The sequence below is a fragment of the Heteronotia binoei genome, chromosome 3 (assembly GCF_032191835.1).
Source record: "Heteronotia binoei isolate CCM8104 ecotype False Entrance Well chromosome 3, APGP_CSIRO_Hbin_v1, whole genome shotgun sequence".
In the NCBI taxonomy this organism is placed as follows: domain Eukaryota; kingdom Metazoa; phylum Chordata; class Lepidosauria; order Squamata; family Gekkonidae; genus Heteronotia; species Heteronotia binoei.
Genome location: NC_083225.1, coordinates 19,644,837 through 19,670,973, shown reverse-complemented (window position 1 = coordinate 19,670,973; position 26,137 = coordinate 19,644,837). Strand labels below are relative to the sequence as shown.

The 26,137-nt window shown below is 48.4% G+C and overlaps 2 protein-coding genes across 2 annotated transcripts in view; one reads left to right on the top strand and one right to left on the bottom strand.

The window, feature by feature from the left end:
- WBP4 (WW domain binding protein 4) overlaps window positions 1–24,090 on the bottom strand; it is a 29,788-nt gene extending 5,698 nt beyond the window's left edge. Inside the window, exons 1-8 of the mRNA XM_060233558.1 lie at window positions 23,957–24,090; window positions 18,771–18,843; window positions 14,416–14,478; window positions 14,016–14,139; window positions 12,006–12,182; window positions 8,811–8,866; window positions 4,670–4,736; window positions 2,491–2,657 (exon numbers count right to left, since the gene is read on the bottom strand). Coding sequence (XP_060089541.1) covers window positions 2,491–2,657; window positions 4,670–4,736; window positions 8,811–8,866; window positions 12,006–12,182; window positions 14,016–14,139; window positions 14,416–14,478; window positions 18,771–18,843; window positions 23,957–23,958 — 729 coding nt within the window. The 5' untranslated portion in view covers window positions 23,959–24,090. The remainder of the gene's footprint in view (window positions 1–2,490; window positions 2,658–4,669; window positions 4,737–8,810; window positions 8,867–12,005; window positions 12,183–14,015; window positions 14,140–14,415; window positions 14,479–18,770; window positions 18,844–23,956) is intronic.
- Window positions 24,091–24,145: 55 nt separating this feature from the next.
- Window positions 24,146–26,137, top strand: part of ELF1 (E74 like ETS transcription factor 1) — a 135,115-nt gene continuing 133,123 nt past the window's right edge. Inside the window, exon 1 of the mRNA XM_060233555.1 lies at window positions 24,146–24,206. The gene's annotated coding sequence lies outside the window, so the exon portion shown is untranslated. The remainder of the gene's footprint in view (window positions 24,207–26,137) is intronic.

Genomic DNA, 26,137 nt, shown 5'->3' with positions numbered 1-26,137 from the left:
AGGCATTGGGGGGGGGGGGAAGTGTGGCCTGGGCCCTTGCCTCTATTGATGGTCTTGGGCAGTAGCGCCAGGGATGGCTCCCAAGTCCAAGCTCACACCACCCGGCCAGCAAAGCGGGAAGGCTGGCAAGGACAAGCGCCCTCCTTTATGAGCGCCTGATGAGCAGGAGGGTGGGAGTGCCCAGGGAGAGGAACCAATCCCTGCGCTGGTTGAAAAAGCTCTGTGCTGGGCAGGGGAAATTGGAACCCTGGTCAAGAACCCTGGCTTAAGGTTTCACCAATGCTGAAGAATGCACGACTTCCTCTGGATTGTGTTACATCTGTGCCCAACTTGGCAGAGGATTAAGGTTTTGCTTTATTTTTCTTACAAAGATATGGTATCTGACAAGGGAGCTTTGAATCTCAAAGGTGCCACTGGACTTGAACCTAGCTGTTCTACTGCAGACCAATGCCGTTGGGGGTGGGTGGGGCGGGCAGCGTTTATGCGGATGTATTAAAACATTTACATCCCTGGAATGCCGTTTCACCTACCCATTCCTAAATATTTGATTCTTAACTAAGTGAAGTGTTCAAGCATTTCCTATTTAAGTGCTTTCATCTGCGGCAGGGTATCCGCATTATTTTGAAACACGGCCAAGTGTGGCTTAATCTAAGCCACCGTGGTCTGTAATGGTATCAAATGGTTGTCAAATTCACCAGCTGCTTAGCAAACAGAGCAAAAGTTATTTGAGTTTTCAAGTCCTGAAATAAACTGCTGAATCAATTTCTCACCAAGTTGAAATCAGAAGAAGAATGTATTACATTTTTACTGGCTGATGCCATTCCAGACGTTACCCTTAAGGTGGCTACTTTCATCTTTTTAGCAACAAAAATAAGGACGAAGATAACCACAGCCACCCATACAAGAATTTTGGCCAAGTTATAGTCTCATTCTGTCACGTTGTTTTATTATTTATGCTTTAAATCTTCTTCATAGTTCTGTATTTTACTATGGGTTTTTTTAATGTTTTAATTTTTATGGCTAGAAGTAAACTGTATACTTTGGGGGATGTGCTGGGTTGTTATGGCCTATGGCTACAATAGAATACTTTAGAACATAAGAGAAGCCATGTTGGATCAGGCCAATGGTCCATCCAGTCCAACACTCTGTGTCACACAGTGGCCAATATACGTGTGTGTGTGTGTGTATGTATACACACACACACACACACACACCGTATTTTTCGCACCATAAGGCGCTCTGGACGAAAGGACGCACCTTCCTCCTGGGGGGCGATCTGCTGCCTCCGCCTCCAATCCCGGCGCTTCCCCCACGCCTGCCTGCCTGGCTCCAGCTTCTTCCAGCAAGCGCTGGGATCGCTCCACGCTGCCCCTACCGCAAACCCAGCGCTTTGCGAGCGCCGGCTGTGGAGAGGGCAGCGTGCTTCCTCCGTGCCTGCCTGGCTCCAGCTCTGACGCTTACAGCAAGCGCCAGGATCGCTCCCTCTGCCCTCCGATCGCGGCACTTGCTGTAAGCATCAGAGCTGAAGCCAGGCACACAGGGGGAAGCACGCTGCCCCCTCCACAGCTGGCGCTCGCAAAGCGCTGGGTTTGCGGAGGGGGCGGGTGCTTCCTCCGTGCCTGTCTGCCTGGCTTCAGCTCTGATGCTTACAGCAAGCGCCGCGATCAGAGGGCAGAGGGAGCGATCCTGGCGCTTGCTGTAAGCGTCAGAGCTGGAGCCAGGCAGGCAGGCGCGAGGGAAGCGCCGGGATCAGAGGCGGAGGCAGCGGATCACCACCCCCCCTCAGGAAGGTAGGTACCGGTACCTTCGCTCCATAAGACGCACACACTCCCCCCCACTTTTTTTGGGGGGGGGGGAAAGTGCGTCTTATGGTGCGAAAAATACGGTATATACTGTTGCTAAAAGCCACTGATGGACCTCTGCTCCATATTTTTATCCAATCCCCTCTTAAAGCTGGCTATGCTTGTAGCCGCCACTTCCTGTGACAGTGAATTCCACACGTTAATCACCCTTTGGGTGAAGAAGGACTTCCTTTTATCCGTTTTAACCTGACTGCTCAGCAATTTCACTGAATGTCCACGAGTTCTTGTAGTGTGAGAAAGGGAGAAAAGTGCTTCTTTCTCTACTTTCTCCATTCCATGCATTATCTTGTAAACCTCTATCATGTCACCCCGCAGTCGAGGTTTCTCCAAGCTAAAGAGCCCCAAGCGTTTCAACCTTTCTTCATAGGGAAAGTGCTCCAGCCCTTTAATCATTCTAGTTGCCCTTTCCTGCACTTTTTCCAATGCTATAACATCCTTTTTGAGGTGCGGTGACCAGAATTGCACACAGTATTCCAAATGAGACCGCACCATCGATTTATACAGGGGCATGATGATTATAGTTATGATTGAAGTCCTGAATGTCTGGACTGTGTGTAGTGCCTTGCTCTCTGAACTCAGCTCAGTCACACTTAACCTTTTTAGCCGAGTTGGGAGGAGGATGACTTACCTGGGCATTCTGTTGGGGCTTCTGCAGCTTGACCTGACTGCCCTCATTTCCCGCCTCTGACTCAGTTCCCTTTGAATCTGCTTCCCGGCCCTCTCCAGAATGGCCTTCTTCTTGACAGCTTGCATTTGAAGAAGATACAAAACCATCAGGCTTCTCCCAGGCTGATACTGGACAATACAGACAACACCCGTTATTGGTATTTAGCCGGTTGTGAATAGCAGTGAACATGTATGGCTGTGAGAAACAGCACAGTGCTTAAACAAACCTACAGAAATTATAAATGCATGTCATTTATAATTATAACAGGGCGGTCCAATGCCTGATCAATCCATCCGATCCCACCACAGAACCCCTCCGTGTCCTCTCTTGATGTCAAAGGACCAGCCAGTTCCATGGCAGGGGAACCACGCAAAAAGCTCTCAAATCAGCTGACTGTGGAGAAGATCACTTGGCTTTGTGACAAAGCAAGCCCAATCCTAATCTTAAAAGGGTTTTTGGAGATTGGTCCAACTTCTGAGCTATGCTGGCAAACTGTCGCCAACCAAGCATCGCCAAAAGTCAACTTCAGGTTGAAAAATCTGAAATTGACTTGGTGACGCTTGGTTGGCAGCAGTTTAAATCACAGGGAAAGGCTGTCTGTCCCGTCAATCGTGAAGTCGGGGGGGGGGTACATGAGAGGGTCTTTTCAGTGGCAGATCTCTCCCCCCCCCATTATGGGGGCACCGTCTCCAGAGAGGTGCACCTGGCCCCCTCCCTTTTGATCTTCAGGAGGCAGCTGAAGGTAATCTTATTCAGGACTGAATTTTGCAATGTTAAGAAAAGAGGAAGACCCAACATGAGATGGATCAACTCATAAAGGAAGCCACAAGGGCTCTCGGTTTGCAAGACTGAAGCAAGGCTGTTAATAATAAGGACGTTTGGAGGACATTAATGCATAGGGTCACCGTCAGCTGGAAACAGCTTGACAGCACTTAACATGCACGCGCATTTGGTTTGTTTCTAGCAGTCATAAATTGTGAAGAGGAGGAAGAGAGACTGGATTTATCCCCCACCCTTCACGCGGGCGTCTCCAAGAGGCTTACAATCTCCTTTCCCTTCCTCTCCCCACAACGGACACCATGTGAGGTAGGTGGGGCTGAGAGAGCTCTTCTGAGAACTGCTCTTGACAGAACGTCTCAAGATGGCTCTCTTTCAATATTTGAAAGGCTGTCATTTACAGGATGGTAAGGAGCTGTTCTGCTTGGCCGTTGATGATAGGATCCAAAGCAATGGGCTCAAATTACAAGCAGAAAAGTACCAGCTGGATATTAGGAAATTTTTTTTTACTATCAGAGTAATTCAGAGGTGGAACCAGCTGCTTAGGAAGGTGGTGAGCTCCCCGTCATTGGCAGTCTTCAAAATGCGGCTGGATGATTATTTTTTGGAGATGCTTTAGGCTGATCCTGCATGGAGCGGGGGTGTGTGTGTGTGTGTGTGTGTGTTGGACTAGGTGGCCTGTATGGCCCCTCCAACTCTATAATTCTATGAGTCTATCTGCTGAGAACTTGTGGCTGACCCAAGGTCACACCAGCAGATGCATGTGGAGGAGAAGTCGGGAATCAATCATGGTTCTCTCCCAGATTAGAGTCTTAACTTAACCACTACACCAAACTGGCTTTCAAATTTTTGTATGTTTGTATATATTGTGTCTAGGTTGTAAGACACCATGTAAGAAAGGCAGGCAGCTAACAAATGTTTTAAGTAAAATAAATAAATAAATTAAACAAATAGTGCAAAATCCAAGTATAGGCTTGGGCTACTGCGACTGCATTTAATGTGAAATCAGGGGGACAGACTTACAGGCTGCATCCAGACTAACTATTCCATCAGCAGAATGGGACTTTCCTGTTGCCCCCCTCCCACCGTTGGCCACAAAATGTTGCTTCTGGGGGACAGGAGACCCTGAAGAACAACATAAGGTGGTGGCGATGGGGTTCTGCTGTAGGAACAGGAATTGACCATGTCTCCTCAGATTATACCTGTGTATGCCCACACCGGGAGCTGCCGTCAGCTGGGCCTTCTCAGCAAACTACGCAGCAAAACGCACACACTCACTTTACACAAACGCTGATGCCATTTGCTAAAGAGGAATCCTTTTGGTCTAGGAAGCCTGCAGCCTTGAGAAAGTTTGGATGTTTACCTCCTGTTTCTGTATTGTAGTAATAGGTATGGCCATTTTCACTCACTCCTTCCACCCAGTGCTCTGGCTGTTAAAAAAACACACACACACACAGGAAATTCAAAAAGCCAATTAAAAGTAATTAGGAAACCACTCTATTTTCACTTCCACAGAGACAAGGGCAGTGCATGTGGCTCTCTTCTCACTCACAATAGCCCAGACGGGTAGGGAGAACTCAGGTCTTCCCAATACTAACTGCAACGCCACGCTGTCTTTAATGCTGGAACAAAGTAGTCTGAATTAATATTGCTATGGGGAGCTGGGGGGGGGGATCAATCTCACCAATGCATAGTTCTTATGATCTCCAACACTAGTAAAAATACACCATTGTGAAGAGCAACACGGAGTTCACACTGAGAGGTGATAGGATCATCATCTTGAAGTACTTGAAGGGCTGTCATCTAGAGGATGGTGTGGAATTGCTTTCTGTGGCCCCGGAACGTAGGACCAGAACTAATGGGTTGAAATTAAATCAAAAGAGTTTCCGGCTCAACATTAGGAAGAACTTTCCGAACGTTAGAGCGGTTCCTCAGTGGAACAGGCTTCCTCGGGAGGTGGTGGGCTCTCCTTGCTTGGAGGTTTTTAAACAGAGGCTATATGGCCACCTGACAGCAATGAAGACCCTGTGAATTTAGGGGGAGGTATCTGTGAGTTTAGAGTGGTTTCTCAGTGGAACAGGCTTCCTCCTTGGGAGGAGGTGGGCTCTCCTTCCTTGGAGGTTCTTAAACAGAGGCTGAATGGCCACCTGACAGCAATGAAGACTCTGTGAATTTAGGGGGAGGGGTTTGTGAGTTTAGAGTGGTTCCTCAGTGGAACAGGCTTCCTCCTCGGGAGGTGGTGGGCTCTCCTTCCTTGGAGGTTCTTAAACAGAGGCTGAATGGCCACCTGACAGCAATGAAGACTCTGTGAATTTAGGGGGAGGGGTTTGTGAGTTTAGAGTGGTTTCTCAGTGGAACAGGCTTCCTCCTTGGGAGGAGGTGGGCTCTCCTTCCTTGGAGGTTCTTAAACAGAGGCTGAATGGCCATCTGACAGCAATGAAGACTCTGTGAATTTAGGGGGAGGGGTTTGTGAGTTTAGAGTGGTTTCTCAGTGGAACAGGCTTCCTCCTTGGGAGGAGGTGGGCTCTCCTTCCTTGGAGGTTCTTAAACAGAGGCTGAATGGCCATCTGACAGCAATGAAGACTCTGTGAATTTAGGGGGAGGGGTTTGTGAGTTTAGAGTGGTTTCTCAGTGGAACAGGCTTCCTCCTTGGGAGGAGGTGGGCTCTCCATCCTTGGAGGTTCTTAAACAGAGGCTGAATGGCCATCTGACTGCAATGAAGACTCTTTGAATTTAGGGGGAGGGGTTTGTGAGTTTAGAGCGGTTCCTCAGTGGAACAGGCTTCCTCCTTGGGAGGAGGTGGGCTCTCCTTCCTTGGAGGTTCTTAAACAGAGGCTGAATGGCCATCTGACAGCAATGAAGACTCTGTGAATTTAGGGGGAGGGGTTTGTGAGTTTAGAGCGGTTTCTCAGTGGAACAGGCTTCCTCCTTGGGAGGAGGTGGGCTCTCCCTCCTTGGAGGTTCTTAAACAGAGGCTAGATGGCCACCTGACAGCAATGAAGATCCTGTGAATTTAGAGGGAGGTGTTTGTGGGTTTCCTGCATTGTGCATGGGGTTGGACTAAATGACCCTGGAGGTCCCTTCCAACTCTGATTCTGTTCTAGAATGGAACCATGGAAATTCCTTCCACTTTGGAATGTACCTGAACCACATGAGCGCGCTGTTCCAGAATCCTAGGCCCCTCACTGCATCCGTTTAAAAAGAACAAGCCCCAAGCGACCCTATTTAACCTTGTCCTGTATTGTTTGGTGGAGACTGTCCTGTGACACCTCCCCCTCCTGGCTTTCCAGCGAGGCTGCAGAACAAAACTCTCCCAGAAAGCTTTGGGGGCAGAGGAGGAATACCCAGGGTGGGCAGCATAGGATGGTTTCAGACTAGTTCTAATTGCTTCTGTGTTGTGTTTAATCGTTTGGTCTTATGTCTTTTTAAAAGCTTGTTTAACTGGTTTCAGCTGGTTGCTGCCTGGGGGCCCCAAGTGGAGTGGGAAGGCAGCATGAAAATGTTCCAAACAAAACAAATAATTTTTGTTCTTTTTCCTGTTTGTTTTATAAAACAGTTCTTTGCATGGTTATCCAGGTAGGTTCTGAGAGGCTCAGGAGAAAGGAAAGATGGAGGGGTGTGTGTGTGTGGGGTGTGTGTGTGTGGGGGGTGGGGTGGGGTGTGTGTGTGGGGTGTGTGTGTGTGGGGGGGTGGGGTGTGTGTGTGGATGTGGGGGTGTGTGTGGGGGGGGTGGGGATGTGTGCGGGGGATGTGTGTGTGTGTGGGGGGGGTGCGGTGTGTGTGTGTGGGGTTGTGTGGGGATGTGGGGGGTGTGGGGATGTGTGCGGCGGGATGTGTGGGTGTGTGTGTGGGGTGGGGTGTGTGTGTGGATGTGGGGGGTGTGGGGATGTATGCGGGGGGATGTGTGGGGGGGTGGGCATGTGTGGGTGTGTGTGTGTATTCCCCCCAGCAAGCTGGGGACTCATTTTACCGACCGCGGAAGGATGGAAGGCTGAGTCAACCTGGAGCCGGCTACCTGAACCCAGTTTCCGCCAGGATCGAACTCAGGTCGTGAGCAGAGTTTAGGACTGCAGTACTGCAGCTTTACCACTCTGCACCACGGGGCTCTTGTTAAAATATATATATATATCTGATAAGCAAGTAAGGCAGGAATCATTTCACCTTTCTGCAAAGTCTTCAGCTTAACCCACTAGTCCACTGAAATGACCTCTGGGTACTTGGAAACACATTTGCTGGTCTCCATTCCATGTTGCCCTTATTGCTCCCATTCTCAACCCCCATCTGTGGCCAGTATTGAGTGCATAATATCCTCCAAGCAAGGATCTGGCTTTATGTTACTCAACGGTGCTGTATAATAAAAACCAAATCACAATGGAAGCTTTAGGCACGGGGTTCTCTATGGGGAAACAGGGAAGCGTGTGCAGCAGCTCAAGGGACTTCCACTCATTTACCAGATCATGCAAGGATTAGGAAGCAGCAAGCACGGGACTGATGGCAAAAGGTGTTATAAGTTAGTGGCACTTAGTAGGGAACATGGGTTCCCTATCTACACTTGGATAGTTCTGCTAAGCGGAACATAGGCAGTCCCTTCAGTATACAGCTGTGTTCCTCACTGATTCAATCCTAATGTTGTTTTTGACTCTAGTTGGACAAGGTCTTAGCAGAGATGGGCTATGCCAGGGGTAGGGAACGTTGGCTCTCCAGATGTTTTTTGCCTACAACTCCCATCAGCCCCAGCCAGCATGGCCAATAGCTGGGGCTAACGGGAGTTGTAGGCAAAAACACATCTGGAGAGCCAACGTTCCCTACCCCTGAGCTATGCTCTTATCAGGACAGCTTCTAGGAGACTCTTAAAAAAAATCAACAATGTGCCAACATTTTGGGGACCGTTCCAGAGACGCGCAGATTCTACAAAAGCCCACGCATAAAACAGAGTCCAGAACCAGGTGTCATGGTCCATGGGATGCGCTGCAGGGGTCTTTGCACACGTGCAGCAAGGCCCACTTGCACCCTGGGAACCTTTTAGGACTTTCTGAAGCCAAAGACCATTTTCATCTCTATTAGGGAGAATCCCAAAGCTGAACTTTCGCAGTAGAAAAGAGCAAGAGTCTAGCAGCACCTGAAAGACTAACGCAGTTTGCGGCTGCCGGAGAGGAGCTTTCCTGAATATCTGACTCTGTGACTCACGGAAGCTCCTCCCCTGCTGTCACAAATTGTGTTAAGTCTTTCAGCCGCTCCTGGACTCCTGCTCTTTACCACTGCTACGGACAGAAGAACACAGCTGCCCATCTTGATCAGAACGTTCCCATCGGATTTACCCAGGTTTTGGAAGGTGGACTGTGGCTCCCTGGACAAGCAGAGAGGTGACCATCATACAAGAACTGTGAAAAACTGTGCAATGGTAACTGAGAATTTAGGTTTCTAAAAGGCTTTCGCAGCACAAGGTGAATTTATGCGTCGCTAGAAACTCAGCAATAAGAAAGACAGTATTTATACGGAATTACCTTTGGCGACTCTCGAGGGTCGTCTTCAAATCCTTCTGGTTTCTCCCACTGCGATTCTTAAGAGGAAAAAAAAAGAAAATATCACACTTCACTTCTGCCTTCCTCAGAACAAAATCACGCGCAGTGGGAAACAGAAATGTGATGGCCCAAAAAACTGGGGAAAACACCATTTTGCGAAAGGAAAAAATGGGAAGTTTTGGGGGAGAGTTGGAGAAAAATTGTATGAAATATACCTTCTTTTCAAAAGAGTGGACTGGTTCTTAAGACAAAGTTTTTCTCACTCGAGGCTTTGTCCATTTTTCAAGTGGAAAAATGGGAAATCTGAGGCAGTGCTGAAAACTGTAATTTCTTCCCCCTTTTGGGATGAGATGACCCTTTTGGTTTTCGCACAAGCTGCCCCCGAAGCTGCAAGCCGGCACGCTGCTTTTCCGTGGCAAGCAGAAACCGCTTGGAAGAGGATCCCGCTGAGGCTTCCGGTTTGGCTGGAAGACAGGATGCAGCTCCCTAACAAAGGGGGATTTTAGTTTCACTGTTCAGGGTATTAAAGACCTCTTTGAAGGGGGGGTCTATGCCCATTAACCCTAGGCAAGGGTTAATCCAAGATGACATTTCTTTCCTTTAGCTGTTGATATCGATCTGGGGGAGTCAGGGAGCTGTCTCCTTCACATCTTGATGTCCGGCGTTATGGGACCTGTCAACCATTATCTGCAGTGATTCTATAGTCATTAATTTGACTCAAGCCTGTCGGAATCCAAGCACTCTAAAGCGGACTAATTTTAACTGCAAGATAACGAGAGCCGGGGGAGTTCTGAATAACTAAAAGGTACATTAATCTATTCTTATCTTCACTCTGGAAGAGGATCCCGCTCACTGCGGAAAAGCGGCTCGCCAACTCGCAGCTCCAGGGCAGCTTGTGCGAAAGCCGAGAGAAGTGTCGGGAGCAAAAGGGCTCTCCTCCTGGAACAAGCCGAATGCGAAATCGGTTCCCGTTTCTCTCTAAAGCCCCCCATTTTTTCCTCTCCACCCACCCACAGACTCTCTCCCAGGCACCCACGGGGAATGTCACACCAGTCCGTCTTCTCCCAACTGTCTCAGCCCCGTGGCCTTTCGGCTTTTCCCCCGTCTGTGCTCCAACTCTGGATGTTGGTTCTGTTGATACTTAGAAACCCAAAAAGACCTTGACTCTCTTTCAAACCGCAAGGGATATCCCACCATCCAGATGGAAGAAGCAAAATCAGGGCACCATCCAGATGGAAGAAGCAAAATCAGGGAAAGCCCAAATGATATTATAAGAACGCTCACAGAGCTGTTCTCTTAAAAAGGCAAGGCAAAAGAAACCAAATACTGGCTTCTTTCACACAGCAACTAGCTTCTTCCCCACCCTGGCAGCAGCGGTTCCTGGTGTGGGTAGGGATGGTATCCACACAAACAAACAGTGTCTCTGGCAGAGGTCTTTCCCATCACCTCCTACATGATCCTCTTAACTGGAGAAGCTGGAGACACCAATAATTCTGTGGGTCGCTGAGGTTCTACTGGACTGGAATCTCTCTTTCACTGCAACCAGTGCACACCGCCCCCTCTTGAAAATAACCATAAAGTCAACTTTGTTAATGCTGACACTGTATATTAAAACTTAGCCTTCGCATGAGCTCGTTTAAGTCCTTCGCTTACATTTTTGCAACAACAGCAACCCTATGAGGAAGGCTAGCATTATTTTGTTCCACACTGTGGAGTGACTGATTTACTTTAAAAAAAAAATATTTCCAGAGAATAGTCAAGCTGGTCTGCAGTAGGATTCTAGTCCGTTAACACCTGGACAAGACTTTTAGGGCATACGTTTACAAGAGTCACAAAAGCTTTACGCCCTAAAAGCCTTGCTGGACTTTCAAAGGGGAGGGGTGGTCGAGAGTGGAAGAGCTTCTGGAGTGCTGACCCCCGCAGGTGGAACTCTGATGGCACCTGGATTTTGGCCACTGTGTGTGACACAGGCTGATGGACTGGATGGGCCACTGGCCAATCTTATATCCTTAAACCAGGGGTGGGGAACCTCCATCCCGAGGGCCGTATGCGGCCCTCGAGGCCACTTGGTGCGGCCCTCGGGGATTGCTGGACTGAACCGAGCCATGTGGCAGCCTCTCTGGGGCCTGGCTGGCCAGAGAGGATTGTGGGGCCCAGATGTACTGTGCAGCAGCCTCCCTGGGGCCTGGCTGGCTGGCCAGAACTGCTGCAGGGCCTGGAAAAGTTACTGCCACAGTTCAGTTTGCACTTGATTATCCCAGAGGGTGTGGCCTAATATGCTAATATTAGGGGATGTGGTCTAATATGCTACTGAGCCCTGCTGAGCTTTTTCTACAAAGAAAGCCCTGGATCTATGCATTTGCTTAGGGCAGCAGGCCATGTGTGTGCGCGCGTGCCAGATTAGGCTCTCCCCACATGACTTCAAATAGAAAAACAATTATTTGCATTAATTTTGCTGGCCTGAATCTTTCTCCCTCGGAAGAGCACTGTTTTTTAAGTTGATCATTTTTTATGGCGAATGATGTTATAAATATCCATACGGCCCTTGGCAGGAAAAAGGTTCCGCACCCCTGCCTTAAACTGTTAGTAAAAGACAACACCGCCCCTCCCCCACTGCCACTGCCAGGACCTCCATCCTCCCATCTTCCTCCTTACATCCTCCATTCCCCCCCGCATCCCGCTCTCTCTTGCAACCAACCTCTGCCCTGTCGGCTGAAGCAAACCAAGCCTTGCTGAGAGGCAACAGCCACCCACCCACCTGCCAGCACATGGAGCCTGCCTCCTTCCCCCACCCAACCTAACTTATCTTCTGGCTCCGGGCAGCAGCAGCAGCAAGAGGCAACACCTGCAGCCCGCAACTCATCCTGGCCTGAATGAGGGTACTGGGGGGGTGGGGCTTAGCTGTCAGTGGGCAGGGCCTCCATGGCTGACCACCCACCCAACTCTCAAACTTTTAAAAAAATAGCCTCGTTTTCAAAGGGGAGGGAACCGCAGGTGTTGGGAGCTACAAAAGAGGGCTGGAAGAGCATGCGGCTCCTGAGTTGCAGTTTGGCCTTCCCTGGTTTAGCATGTGTGTAGATTTTGTTCTGACGTCAACAGTGAGTTGGGTAGAAAGGGAGTTAGGAAGAAGCACCATTTCCAGTGATCTGAATGCCCAGCTTCCTGTTCTGTGCTCACCTCCCAAGATGGTGTTGTAGTAATACTTGTAGCCTTCTGAAGAAAATCCACACACCCATTCTTTTTTTGCACCCAACGGAATTTCTAGGGCCTTCGTCTCTCTTTTCTTCTTTTCCTTCTTTTCCTTCTTTGCCCGCTTTTCTTCCTGCTTTTTTGGCGGGGCTGGGCTTACAGGTTCTGAAACACAATGAGCCAAATTTTCAAAAATGTGACCCTCACAACTTCCAAAATTGATACTCTGGTTTCACCCTCCCCCCAAAAAGTCAGTAGGGTAGAACTTTAATGATTTGACTTATAAATTATTGAGCAACTTCAGGGAAAAAACAGCTGGAACAGTTTAATTTTTCAGACTGGGAATATTAAGAAGTTTGCTTGATTCTGCCAGATTAGCAGACACATTTATGTTCTAAAACTAGTAACAAATAAACAATGTGTGACTATGAAAAAGTGTGCCTAGCTTTGTGTTGCACTCTGCTCAGATATTTATTGTACCCTCTGCTAAAATGATGATGATCTTGTACTTTTGACTTCTGGAATAGTTAAAAACCTTTTCCTACTGAGATAATTATGATTTGCTAATTTCTTTGTAATGTTTTTTTCTATTTTTAATATATTGACCATTATAACCATTATGTTTAATATATTAACCATGACAAATAAACCACTGGCTTCATTGCTTGAATAGGCACAGTTGGAATGGGCAAGGGATCGGGAGCCTCAACCATCCGCCATTATGCATGTTGTGTCGCACCCCCTTGATTTGCTAATTTCTGCAGTCCGATCAAAGTTTGGAAGGTGTCCCTAATGTAACTGGAATACTACAAAGTTGTGGCCTAAGGCCAGAACCTTGGAAACTAGTCAGAACACGTCACAGATGGACAAAAATATAGCAAGGAGATCCTTTTTTTTTCCCTTGGTTAAATTGCTCAGAATTTCCCTCAGTGATACAGTCATCTTCATGGCATTTGGTCTGCACAGCTCCAGGGTCCTGTCCTCTCGGTCGTGTTTTGCAGTATTTAGGCCGCTAAATGAGATCACCTCAAGCTTCAGATTGTATTTTAATTGCAAGCTACCTCAAGCAGCCTGAGCGTGTCAGAGCTTGGACTGGTCATGGTTAAAACCTGGATGGAAGGGTTGTTATTCAGGGGGCAGGCAAAGGCAAACCATCTCTTGCCATAAGGGGTTGCAAGGAGTTTTGTTGTGACTCTACAGCACTTAATTATTATTATTCACCTCAAGCAGGCCTCGGGAGAGGCAGCATATACTTTAAAAAAAAACCCCAAACAGACTTCGGTGTTCACTATGCAGATGACACCCAGCTCTCCATTTCTTCAACTAAACCTCCAGGAGCAGCTTTCTCTGCCCTGAACAAACACCTGGATGAGGCAAGTATATTCTGCTCTGTTCCCAGGCCAAGCTAAACAAATGGTTTACCTCAGAAAAGACACAAATTTGGATCGTGCCTTGATGGCAACCCACAGCAGTCCTGAGAAGACAATTCAGCAAGAAGGCCCACAGGCTTGGGCTTGCATGGATCTTTATGATGCTGAATACAGAGAAGACCCTTGCCAAGCTAAACAAATGGTTTACCTCAGAAAAGACACAAATTTGGATCGTGCCTCGATGGCAGCCCCCAGCAGTCCTGAGAAGACAATTCAGCAAGGAGGTCCGTAGGCTTGGGCTTGCATGGATCTTTATGATGCTGAATACAGAGAAGACCCCTTGCGAGTTCATCTTGCAGCCAGCGGGAGCTTGGCTGGACCATAAAACTGTCCCGTACATTTTGGGAAAAAACGCCAAAGGGTGACTGTGTCAGTCTGAAGCAGAACAGCTAGAACAGAGTCCAGTGGCGCCTTCGAGGCCAACGAGAGCTTCAGGGAAGAAGCTTCCAAGCATCAAAGATCCTGGGAGTGCTGACTCTTGGAAGCTTTTGCCCTGAAACTCTTGTTGGCCTCTCGGGTGTCCCTGGACTTTGCTCTAACTGCACATGTTGGGAGTTCCAGATCCTACCTGCCTTAACTCCAAGCCTTTTCAAATCCTCCTGATAAGCCTTCATGGCTGCTTCTTCCATAGCCGCAAATTCTTTTGACATTTTTTCTTCTTGCTTTGCTTTTTCCAAACTTTTCTTTTTAATCTACAACAACAACAACAACAAAAGTGGCTAACAAAATCGAAAGACAGATTTAGGTGGGTGACTGTGTTCGTCTGATGCAACAGAACGTTTGACTCCCGTGGCCTCTTTGAGACCAACAAAGTTTAACTCTGGGTATAACTCTGGGTGTGCACACTTCATCGGATACTGTACGCGCACATGAAAGCGCAAAATTAAACTTTGTTGGTCTTAAAGGGGCCACTGGGCCCAGAATGTAATATTATTTGTTCAGAGAAAACAAGGTCGTGTTTCAATTACCTCGCTAATTTTCTTAGCCACATTTTCCTTATGGTTCTTTCCTCTTTCATGAAATTCAATACTCTTAAAAAAACAGAGAGAAAGAGAGAGAATTAATACAGACAAAGAAAAAATTGGCTGGAAACTGTTTTACAATTGAAAAGCATCAAAATGTCAGTATCGATAAGGATGCCTCTCGGTAATCTATTCAGCAGAATATGACAAGAGTACAGCACTCAGAAAAACTACCGGAACATTTCACAGTGTTGTTTTCTGAAATTCTGACTAGAAGTGAAATATAGGAAAAAAATTTAGAGAACATAAATAAATGTTCCATTTTGTTTTAATCATAATAAGTACATAAGAGAAGCCAGGCCAGTGGCCCATCCAGTCCAACACTCTGTGTCACATAAGAACATAAGAGAAGCCATGTTGGATCAGGCCAGTGGCCCATCCAGTCCAACACTCTGTGTCACATAAGAACATAAGAGAAGCCATGTTGGATCAGGCCAATAGCCCATCCAGTCCAACACTCTGCGTCACATAAGAACATAAGAGAAGCCATGTTGGATCAGGCCAGTGGCCCATCCAGTCCAACACTCTGCGTCACATAAGAACATAAGAGAAGCCATGTTGGATCAGGCCAGTGGCCCATCCAGTCCAACACTCTGTGTCACATAAGAACATAAGGGAAGCCATGCTGGATCAGGCCAATAGCCCATCCAGTCCAACACTCTGCATCACATAAGAACATAAGAGAAGCCCTGTTGGATCAAGCCAATGGTCCATCCAGTCCAACACTCTGTGTCACATAACAACATAAGAGAAGCCATGTTGGATCAGGCCAATAGTCCATCCAGTCCAACACTCTGCGTCACATAAGAACATAAGAGAAGCCATCTTGGATCAGGTCAATGGCCCATCCAGTCCAACACTCTGTGTCACATAAGAACATAAGAGAAGCCATGCTGGATCAATCCAATGGCCCATCCAGTCCAACACTCTGTGTCACATAAGAACATAAGAGAAGCCATGTTTGATCAGGCCAATGGCCCATCCAGTCCAACACTCTGCATCACATAAGAACATAAGAGAAGCCCTGTTGGATCAAGCCAATGGTCCATCCAGTCCAACACTCTGTGTCACATAACAACATAAGAGAAGCCATGTTGGATCAGGCCAATAGCCCATCCAGTCCAACACTCTGCGTCACATAAGAACATAAGAGAAGCCATCTTGGATCAGGCCAGTGGCCCATCTGTGTCACACAGTGGCCGAAACCCAGGTGCCATCAAGAGGTCCCTCACTGGAGCCAGAACTCCAGAAGCCCTCCCCATTGTTGGCCCCCAAAGACCAAGAATACAGAGAATCACTGCTCCAGACATAGTGTGCCGTCTGTGTCTTGTGGCTATGAGGTACACCCTTGCCACGGATTTAATTCAGTTTATGTTTATATCAGACTAAAGCTCTCTCTTTTTTTAAAAAAAATGTTAAATTGCAACTAATGTAACCGATATAAACAATAAGTATTTTTTAAAAAATAAATTTATTTTAAAAATGTAGAAAACTTCAAACAAAAGCAGCTATAAAACAAATTGAAACAAAAAGACAAATTGAGCAGCAGTAACAAGCAGTAGGGAAACAATAAAAATAGTAAATTACAGATCAAGACACAAATACAATAAAAAATAGAAGCCCAAGGACTTCCGGTCTGAGCTGACGGCAGAGCTGCAGCCCTCTAAATAAGGGGGATTTCCCCCCCCCCTTTGTTTAGGGCAGAAAGACCCTTTCGGGGGCCCTGCTCACTAATCTCAGCCAGAGATTAGACAAAGATAACGCCTAAACTCCTCTAGTTGTTGATCTCAGCTGAAATTAGGTGGCTGAAGCCGCCTTTTTTTGAGCTTTGAGATCCGACGTTGGGGGAGCATCTTCCATCATCTACAAAGGATTAAAAAGCCCTTAAATTGACCTAAGCCTGTCGGAACCCAGGCACTTCAAGGACTGATTTATAACTGCAAGATAACTAACTAAGAAACCGAAGTGAAAGAGCATAAGCTGACAAGGTACCATTATTCAATGTTTTGCTCCTGAGACTCTTTAAGCTAATCTGAATAGCCTTGAAAATTAAAAATAAATAGAAGTGAAGAGAAATAGAAGGAGATAACTGCTCACCTTGCAGGTACTTGCACTCCAGCCTTTTTAGAGTAGCCTCATTCCCCAAATTTACAAGGGGAGGAAGCTGCCGGAGGCAACATTACCTTAAGGAGCTGGCAGGCTAATGCAAACAGCCGCCTTACCAGGGGATTACCTGTGAAGGTAAACGGCTGTCTTTATTCACCCAACTCTTTAGTTGCTTTGGAACAGCCACAGTGGAGCTGAAGTTACAAGAAGAAAACAAGAAGTCTCAGGGAACATTTTCCCTGTGTCAAAGGAAAGAGTTCAATAGATTGGATGAAGAGGGCTTTAACTCTCAAAAGCTCGTCCCCACCCACCCAATCTTGATGGAGTCTAAGCTACTAGGGAAAGGTGTTTTCTGAAATAGAGAAAAGGGAACACTTTCCCTATGAAGAAAGGTTCAAACGCTTGGGGCTCTTTAGCTTGGAGAAACCTCGACTGCGGGGTGACATGATAGAGGTTGACAAGACTATGTATGGGATGGAGAAAGTAGAGAAAGAAGTCCTTTTCTCCCTTTCTCACAATACAAGAACTTGTGAGCAGTCAGGTTAACATGGATAAAAGGAAGTACTTCTTCACCCAAAGGGTGGTTAACATGTGGAATTCACTGCCACAGGAGGTGGCGGCGGCTGCAAGCATAGCCAGCTTCAAGAGGGGGTTAGATAAAAATATGGAGCAGAGGTCCATCAGTGGCTATTAGCCACAGTGCTGGCCATTGTGTGACACAGAGTGTTGGACTGGATGGGCCATTAGCCTGATCCAACATGGCTTCTCTTCTGTTTTTATGTGACACAGAGTGTTGGACTGGAGGGGCCATTGGCCTGATCCAACATGGCTTCTCTTATGTTCTTATGTGACACAGAGTGTTGGACTGGATGGGTCATTGGCCTGATCCAATATGGCTTCTCTTATGTTCTTATGTGACTCAGAGTGTTGGACTGGATGGGCCATTGGCCTGATCCAACATGGCTTCTCTTATGTTCTTATGTGACACAGAGTGTTGGACTGGATGGGTCATTGGCCTGATCCAATATGGCTTCTCTTATGTTCTTATGTGACTCAGAGTGTTGGACTGGAGGGGCCATTGGCCTGATCCAACATGGCTTCTCTTATGTTCTTATGTGACACAGAGTGTTGGACTGGATGGGTCATTGGCCTGATCCAATATGGCTTCTCTTATGTTCTTATGTGACACAGAGTGTTGGACTGGAGGGGCCATTGGCCTGATCCAACATGGCTTCTCTTATGTTCTTATGTGACACAGAGTGTCGGACTGGATGGGCCATTGGCCTGATCCAACATGGCTCCTCTTATGTTCTTATGTGACACAGAGTGTTGGACTGGAGGGGCCATTGGCCTGATCCAACATGGCTTCTCTTATGTTCTTATGTGACACAGAGTGTTGGACTGGAGGGGTCACTGGCCTGATCCAACAGGGCTTCTCTTATGTTCTTATGTGACTCAGAGTGTTGGACTGGATGGGCCACTGGCCTGATCCAACAGGGCTTCTCTTATGCTCTTATGTGACACAGAGTGTTGGACTGGAGGGGCCATTGGCCTGATCCAACAGGGCTTCTCTTATGTGACACAGAGTGTTGGACTGGAGGGGCCATTGGCCTGATCCAACAGGGCTTCTCTTATGTTCTTATGTGACTCAGAGTGTTGGACTGGAGGGGCTATTGGCCTGATCCAACATGGCCTCTCTTATGTTCTTATGTGACACAGAGTGTTGGACTGGAGGGGCCATTGGCCTGATCCAACAGGGCTTCTCTTATGTGACACAGAGTGTTGGACTGGATGGGCCATTGGCCTGATCCAACATGGCTTCTCTTCTGTTCTTATGTTACTACTGGACTGAAGTCTAGTTGCTTTACCACAGATCAACATGGCTTCCCTCTGAAATGACCTTCATGGCTGATACACCACTGATCCACAGTGATATATTTCAGCCCCAGCTGAGCCTGCTAGGGCTTTGCTGCTGTCAACAGAGGATGCAGCGACTGGAAAGCAGGATTCTTGCAGGCTCTGTCATTCCTCATGTCTCCTGCCCATGAGATTTAAACAGGGACTTGATGACTACACCTCAAATTACTTCTTTCCAAGGCTGCACTTAGCTACAGATTAAAAGTTAGTTTAAAGCTATGCAATGCAAACTCGTGTACTTAGACTGGCTTAAGAGTACAGTAGGTAGACCATCATACAGGCTTGTTGTCGGCTATCCAGCACTTGCAGTAATCACAGAACTTCTTGGGCTGCGATTTCCAGTAATCGGCCCTGGGGAAAAAAAATCAGAAAGAGCCTATCTCTACATTTGAAACTGAACGCAGTTTTGCAAGTCAGTAAAATCCAGCCTGCTCACAGAATTATTTGCCCCAAAGCCAAGGGTTTCTATTCCATAACATGGATAAATGGCACCTTGCATTCCCCCCCTCAATTCTACATAAGGACGAGCAACAGTTTTTTCTTGGCCTAACTGGATCTTTGCCCCAAAACATCTACAAGAATTTAGCTGGGCATAAGTCTCTCCCCTCTGGGAATTCCTCTGTTTTTTGGATGGTTTCCAGTTTGCGCCTTTTGCAGGATTGCCACTTCTCTAGGGAGAAGTGAGCCTTTAAATTGCAAGAAGCAGAAGTGACTCAGCTATACTGGGGAAAGGTGCTGGGATAGAACTGCTAGTGAGACGAGTGTGAATTTTGCTTTCCTAAACTGCTGGGAAAAATTAACTGAGTTTGCTGTGTGAGGGATGCTTTGTGAGAGAATTCTGTGCATGTTTGGTGCCTGCTGGAGAGGGGTTTCGGATTGCTTCTGTGTGTTCTTGGATGGTTAGTTACTGAGAGAGGAGGGCCTGCTTGCCTGGGGGTGGTTGCTGGCCCCGCCCTCTACTGTTACTCTGGCTGCTGTGTCAGAGGTGAGCCTTTCAACTGCAAGGCTCCTTCCTGCCGGAGGCTCTTGCCCAGGGGATCAGGCCTGGGGATCTCATAGATGGTTAGGAAAGTTTGCATTGTTCTGCTCACTCTGCTTGGGAAGTGATGATGAATGCCCATGGACCGTTTCCAGCGACTTGCAGGGAGTGTGCCATGTTTGTCTTCCTCCCTGAGGACAAGACAGACTACACTTGCGTAAATTAATAGGACTCTTAGAGGAGAAGGTTTGGAGCCCGGAGGAAAAAATTACTACTGTCCATGAAATCAAGGCAGGGGAGGAGATCATAAAAGGGAATTTTGATGTCCTGCATAAGAAGAAGATATTGGATTTATATCCCGCCCTCCACTCCGAAGAGTCTCAGAGAGGCTCACAATCTCCTTTCCCTTCCTCCCCCACAACAGACACCCTGTGAGGTGGGTGGGGCTGGAGAGGGCTCTCACAGCAGCTGCCCTTTCAAGGACAACCTCTGCCAGAGCTATGGCTGACCCAAGGCCATCCCAGCAGGTGCAAGTGGAGGAGTGGGGAATCAAACCTGGTTCTCCCAGATAAGAGTCCGCACACTTAACCACTACACCAAACTGGCATAGGGAAGGAGACACCAGTTGAAGGGACAGTGGGGAAAGAGCCAGCGCGGGGCCTCCTCTCCACTCTCGGGCTTCCTTTCCTGCAGGGGAGCCAGTCCGAGAGCGAAGCCGGGCCACCTCTTTCCTCCGCCCGAGTGTCGGCAAGGCATCCAGGCTTCTGGTTAACATGGGCAGAGTGATAGCTAAGAGAAGCCATCTTGGATCAAGCCAATGGCCCATCCAGTCCAGCACTGTGTGTCACACAGTGGCAAAAAAACCCCCAGGTGCCATCAGGAGGTCCATCAGTGGGGCCAGGGCCAGCGCCTGGCTGCATTGAATGAGTTCAAATCCCCTGGGCCGGATGGCATGCAACCGAGAGTGCTCAAAGATCTTTCCAGAGAGCTTGCAGAGCCTTTGTCAATCATCTTCCAGACCTCTTGGGAGGACAGCAGATGTGCCACACGACTGGAGGAGGGCAAATGTCACCCCAATCTTCAACTAAGGGAGAAGGGAGGACCCAGGAAACTACAGACCAGTCAGTCTGACCTCTGTTCTAGGGAAGATACCGGAGCAGATTTTAAAGGGATCAAACTGCGAGCACCTAAAGGACAACTTGGTGATCCAGGGGGCTCAGCATGGATTTGTCTCCAACAGGTCCTGCCAGACCAACCTCATTGCCTTCTTTGATCAAGTGATGAGCTTATCGGATCAAGGGAATGCTGTTGCTGTTTACCTAGATTTCAGTAAAGCTTTTGAGAGGGAGAGCCAGCTTGGTGTAGTGGTTAAGTGTGCGGACTTTTATCTGGGAGAACTGGGTTTGATTCCCCGCTCCTCCACTTGCACCTGCTGGCATGGCCTTGGGTCAGCCATAGCTCTCGCGGAGTTGTCCTTGAAAGGGCAGCTTCTGGGGAGAGCTCTCTCAGCCCCACCCACCTCACAAGGTGTCTGTTGTGAGGGAGGAAGGTAAGAGAGATTGTGAGCCGCTCTGAGACTCTGAAATTCGGAGTGGAGGGCAGGATATAAATCCAATGTAATATTATTATTATTATTACTACATTGTAATATATAATGAAATAATTATACAGCTCACGGCCCAGTTGCTAACAGGCCATGTTCTTTCCCAGAGAAATAACTACAATTCCTGTGAGGCAGAACAAGAATACAGAAAGAGCAATGTATAGTGGTCAGTATCAACCTATTTATATGGGAAGCCTAGGTTTAAAATCCCTAGTCTGCAAAAGAAATATGCTGGGTGAACTTCGTCTGGACACATGCTCGCAAACTAATCCTCCTCACTGGCTTGTTTTTATTCCTAATGCAAAGAATTTACATTGGCTACTAACAGTACCGGTCCACGGCCTGGGGATTGGGGACCCCTGGTATACAGCCTACCCTCCTTAACAGTATAAAACATATTCCTCTGCGCCTCGAAAGATTCTTACAAACTGGGTTGTCACAGACTCTCCTCTCTGGTTGACATCCTGCTTAAATAAGAGTTCTAATTAATTCAGAAGCTCACACACTGGGTAATTTTAATTGATCACAATAAAGACTATTGGTTTGACTATTTGAGAGTGGGATTTGCAAACAGACCAACACAGGTTCTTGGGTCTTTTGCCCAAAACCTGTTTTCACTTACAAAATTCATGCACATTTTGAAAATGGCCCATTTACACAGTCCACAATACCCAGTGGAAATTGGTGACAGAGGCAATATTCGACTTTAGTTCTCACCTTGGTTTTTACATGATGGATTCATTTGTGTTAACTGGCTATTTCAGAATTTGAAGCTGTTTTTATTTACTTACTAATCTGTATGTATTCATTTTTTAAAATAAACAAACAAATAAACTCCTGTTTACTGTGAGTCACTGAAAAGCAAGATACATATTTTTTAAAATATACAGCATGTGGCCAAAAAGAGCTCATAAATATATGTAGTTTAGTTTATTCAATTTGTATCCCACCCTTCCCACCGAAGCAAAGTCTATAGAGCCTATAATATATAAAGAGCTTATAATACAAACGCTAAGTCCTTGTAGGAGCTCACATATGTGCACAACACCGTTATTTATTGGCAGTTCCTGGCTGATAGACCAATATGTGTGTGTGTGAGACTCAGGAGGGAATCCTATTTCCCTCCCCCCCCCCCCATCACCAAGCCTGAGGAGCAACAGGCCTCACTTTCCTTGCAGCCCAGCTGTAGCAGCATCTAGGAGCCACCTTGAGCCTGGAGCAGCTCCTAGCATCCACTGTCACCCCCAAAATTCAGCCTCCCAATGTATTTTGTTAGGGAAGTTTTCAAAATCCTAAAATAACCCTTCCTTTTCCTGAGATCTATCTGGGAGAGAGGAAAAAAAAATCACTCAAGGCTTTAGGCTACCAGAACATGCAGTTTCAAAAAGATGATCATCCGATGCTAGCAAGAGAGCAAGCTGGCATTCTGAACAAGATTCAAAGTTCTTCCTTTTTAGAATATAACAGTCAAAAGGTCAGGGTCTAGAATCCCAAAAGAAAGCCCACCAATTCCATCCTTCAACAGAATTCACTTTTACCCTCCTTTCAGACTACATTTTGCATTCCTTCTTGGGAGAAAAAGAAAATATACCATCTACACATGGGACATAGAGATGGAACAGATCCTTGACTAAGATAAGGTTATTTAAGGTTTACAGTGGTGAGGGGAGGGGATTATGGAGACTCAAGATAACACAGGTACACAATTTAGAATCCATTACAAAAACAAAACCTCTTAATTTTTAAAAAACCTGATTACAGATTTTTTGGCAAACCTGGGCGGGGGGGTGTCCCTCAATTATGCAGGAGATGCCTTTCCCTCCATTGAAAATTATGTAGCGGCACCTTCTTTTGGGGCTCATAGAATTGGACCCTCTGGTCCAACCTTTTTGAAACGTGGAGGGTGTTTTCAGGAGAGGCACCGGATGCTATGCTGAAAATCTGATGCCTCTACCACAAAAAGAGCCCCCCCCCCCCCGAGCCCCAGATATGGACCAATTCTCCATTATACCATTTGGCAGGGGACCAATTCTCCATTATACCCTTGGGCAGGGGACCAATTCTCCATTATACCCTATGGCAGGGGTGGCCAACGGTAGCTCTCCAGATGTTTTTTGCCTACAACTCTGATGGAGATGTAGGCAAAAACATCTGGAGAGCTACCGTTGGCCACCCCTGCCCTATGGGACTCGGTCTCCAAAGGAAATAATGGAGTGCCCAGCAGATAAATAAAACAGCCAAAAGGTCAGTCTAGAATTCCAAAAGAAAGCCCACCGATTCCATCCTTAAACAGAATTCTGATGACCCTGAAATGGGGGGGAGGGCCTCCAAACCGGGGGATCCCCTGCCCCCACCTGGAGATTGGCAGCCCTGCCTTCCCTCTCCTGCCAGAACCACATCAAACACCCACACCCACAGTTTCAAAAAGAGGATCATCCGATGCTAGCAAGAGAGCACGCTGGCATTCCGAACAAGATTCAAAGTTCTTCCTGTTTAGAATGAAACAGTCAAAAGGTCAGGGTCTGGAACCCCAAAAGAAAGCCCACCAATTCCATCCTTCAGCAGAATCCGCTTCTACCCTCCTTTCAGACTACATTTTGCATTCCTTCTTGGGAATTCCTCAGCAGCCCACCAGTCACCAACTCTGGCTTGAGGAATTCCTGCCGCGTGGGGGGGAGAAGGAGGGCGGGTGACTGCGAAGCGGCCACTGTAACGGAACTCCCCCCAGGACCTGCGGCAGACCCCGAATTCCTCCTTCCAGGGAACGCGACCTCTGCCGCCTGGAGAGGAGCGACAATCCCAGGGGCTCTCCAGGCCCCACCTGGAGGTTGGCACCCCATCCCGGGAGCCCAGGGGAAAGGCCGCAGCTCCGAGGCACTTACATGACTCTCCCGCCGCCGCCTTCCGGCCTGCCAGGCCTGAGGCCCCGCCCAGCGGAAGCTACGGGGGCCGGGCAGGCTCAGCCCTCTCCGCCGCGCTGCTTTCGCCCCTCCCTCGGCGCGCGGGGGGAGGGGCCGCCCAAGGAGCAGGCCCCGCCCACAGGCAGCGGGGGGGGGAGGGAGCCCTTCGGCGTGAGGGGAGAAGAGGCGAAGCGGAGCCGCCGCCGGGAGGCCGCCTGCTGGACACGAGACGGTGAGTCTTCCCTCCCACCCCCGCCCCGGGGCCTCCTCGGAGCGGCCTCTCTGCCGCCTCAGCCTCGGGGCGAAGAAGGGCGGAGCTCCGTGACACGCTGGCTTTCTCCGTGCAGGGGCTTCGGCCGCAGGGCTCCACAATCCACCCCCCCCCCCCTTCCTCGGGAAGGCGCAAGTTTTTGCAGCCTCCAATCTCTCCTGCTGGCTGGAGTGGTTCCGGGAGAACTCCCGCCTCCCCCGCCTGGAGGTTGGCACGGCAGCCTTAGGGGCTCTCCCCTCTGGCGATGGTGAGTTGCGGGGCGGCGAGAGCTGCACAACCCCCGTTGCTGCTCAGCTTTGGAAAAAACTTTTCCTGGGCTTGGGTTCATCTGGTGCAGCGGCGCTCTTATTGCTCCTGAGCAAGAGCTCTGGCTGCCAGGGGTGGGGAACGTTGGCTCGCCAGATGTTTCTTGCCTACAACTCCCATCAGCCCCAGCCATTGGCCGTGCTGGCTGGGGCTGATGGGAGTTGTAGGCAAGAAACACCTGGAGAGCCAACGTTCCCCACCCCTGTGTGACTTAGACCATAAAGTGGTCAAGGGTAGCTCTCCAGATGTTTCTTGCCTACAACTCTCATCAGCCCCAGCCATTGGCCGTGCTGGATGGGGCTGATGGGAGTTGTAAAGTGGCCAAGCGTAGCCCTCCAGATGTTTCTTGCCTACAACTCCCATCAGCCCCAGCCATTGGCCGTGCTGGCTGGGACTGATGGGAGTTGTAGGCAAGAAACACCTGGAGAGCCAACGTTCCCCACCCCTGTGTGACTTAGACCATAAAGTGGTCAAGGGTAGCTCTCCAGGTGTTTTTTGCCTACAACTCCCATCAGCCCCAGCCAGCACGGCCAATGGCTGGGGCTGATGGGAGTTGAAGGCAAGAAACATCTGGAGGGCTACCCTTGGCCACTTTATGGTCTAAGTCACACAGGGGCAGGGAACGTTGGCTCTCCAGATGTTTTTTGTCTACAACTCCCATCAGCCCCAGCCAGCACGGCCAAGGGTAGCTCTCCAGATGTTTCTTGCCTACAACTCCCATCAGCCCCAGCCATTGGCCGTGCTGGCTGGGACTCATGGGAGTTGTAGGCAAAAAACATCTGGAGAGCTACCGCTGGCCACCCCTGCCGGGTTTCGCACATAGCAGGGATCCCTCCCTCCACTGATCCTTCAAAAGGGCTTCTGTGTTTGTGTGCGCACCCTTTTGTATTTATTTCTTAACTTGGCACCCGAAAGCTGCAAGTCTTGTCGCCTGCTTCATTAGAGGCGTGAAGGGAAGAGCAGCAATCCGGCCAGACGTGTATTGTGTGCGTGTGAATGTCGGTCTTCTGCGTGCCACAAGAAACATGGTGTCTGGGGTGGGGCTGGGGAGGAGATGAAGAGGCTTGTTAGGTCTGCAGATGAGTCAGTTCGCCTCTGTTTGCCTTCCCTGCTCCATGCAACTCTCAGTGATGGCCTCTTTTGCCCTCCCCCCTCCCGCATTCCACAGGAAAAGTTTCTCAGCTTGCTAACAGATCTGATACTTTACCTATTGTAGGCTATAGCAGGGGTGGCCAACGGTAGCTCTCTGGATTTTTTTTGGATTTTTTTTTTTTTTGGCCATTGGCCGTGCTGGCTGGGACTCATGGGAGCTGTAGGCAAAAAACATCTGGAGAGCTACCGTTGGCCACTCCTGGGTTATAGCAATAGTGCTGCATATCGCTTGCACAGTGAATCCCAGGTGTTCAGACTTCTTCATGTGTGCAGGCTTTCAGCGACTTTTGCAACAGCCCATATTGCTTGCTTTATCTGGTTTTGGGGTTGTTTTTTTTTTAAATGATGCCCCTCCTTCAAAGAGCTCCAGGGCATAGGTGCTTCTACTTTTGTTTGATTCTTACTGCAATCCTGTGAAGAATGTTAGGCTGAAA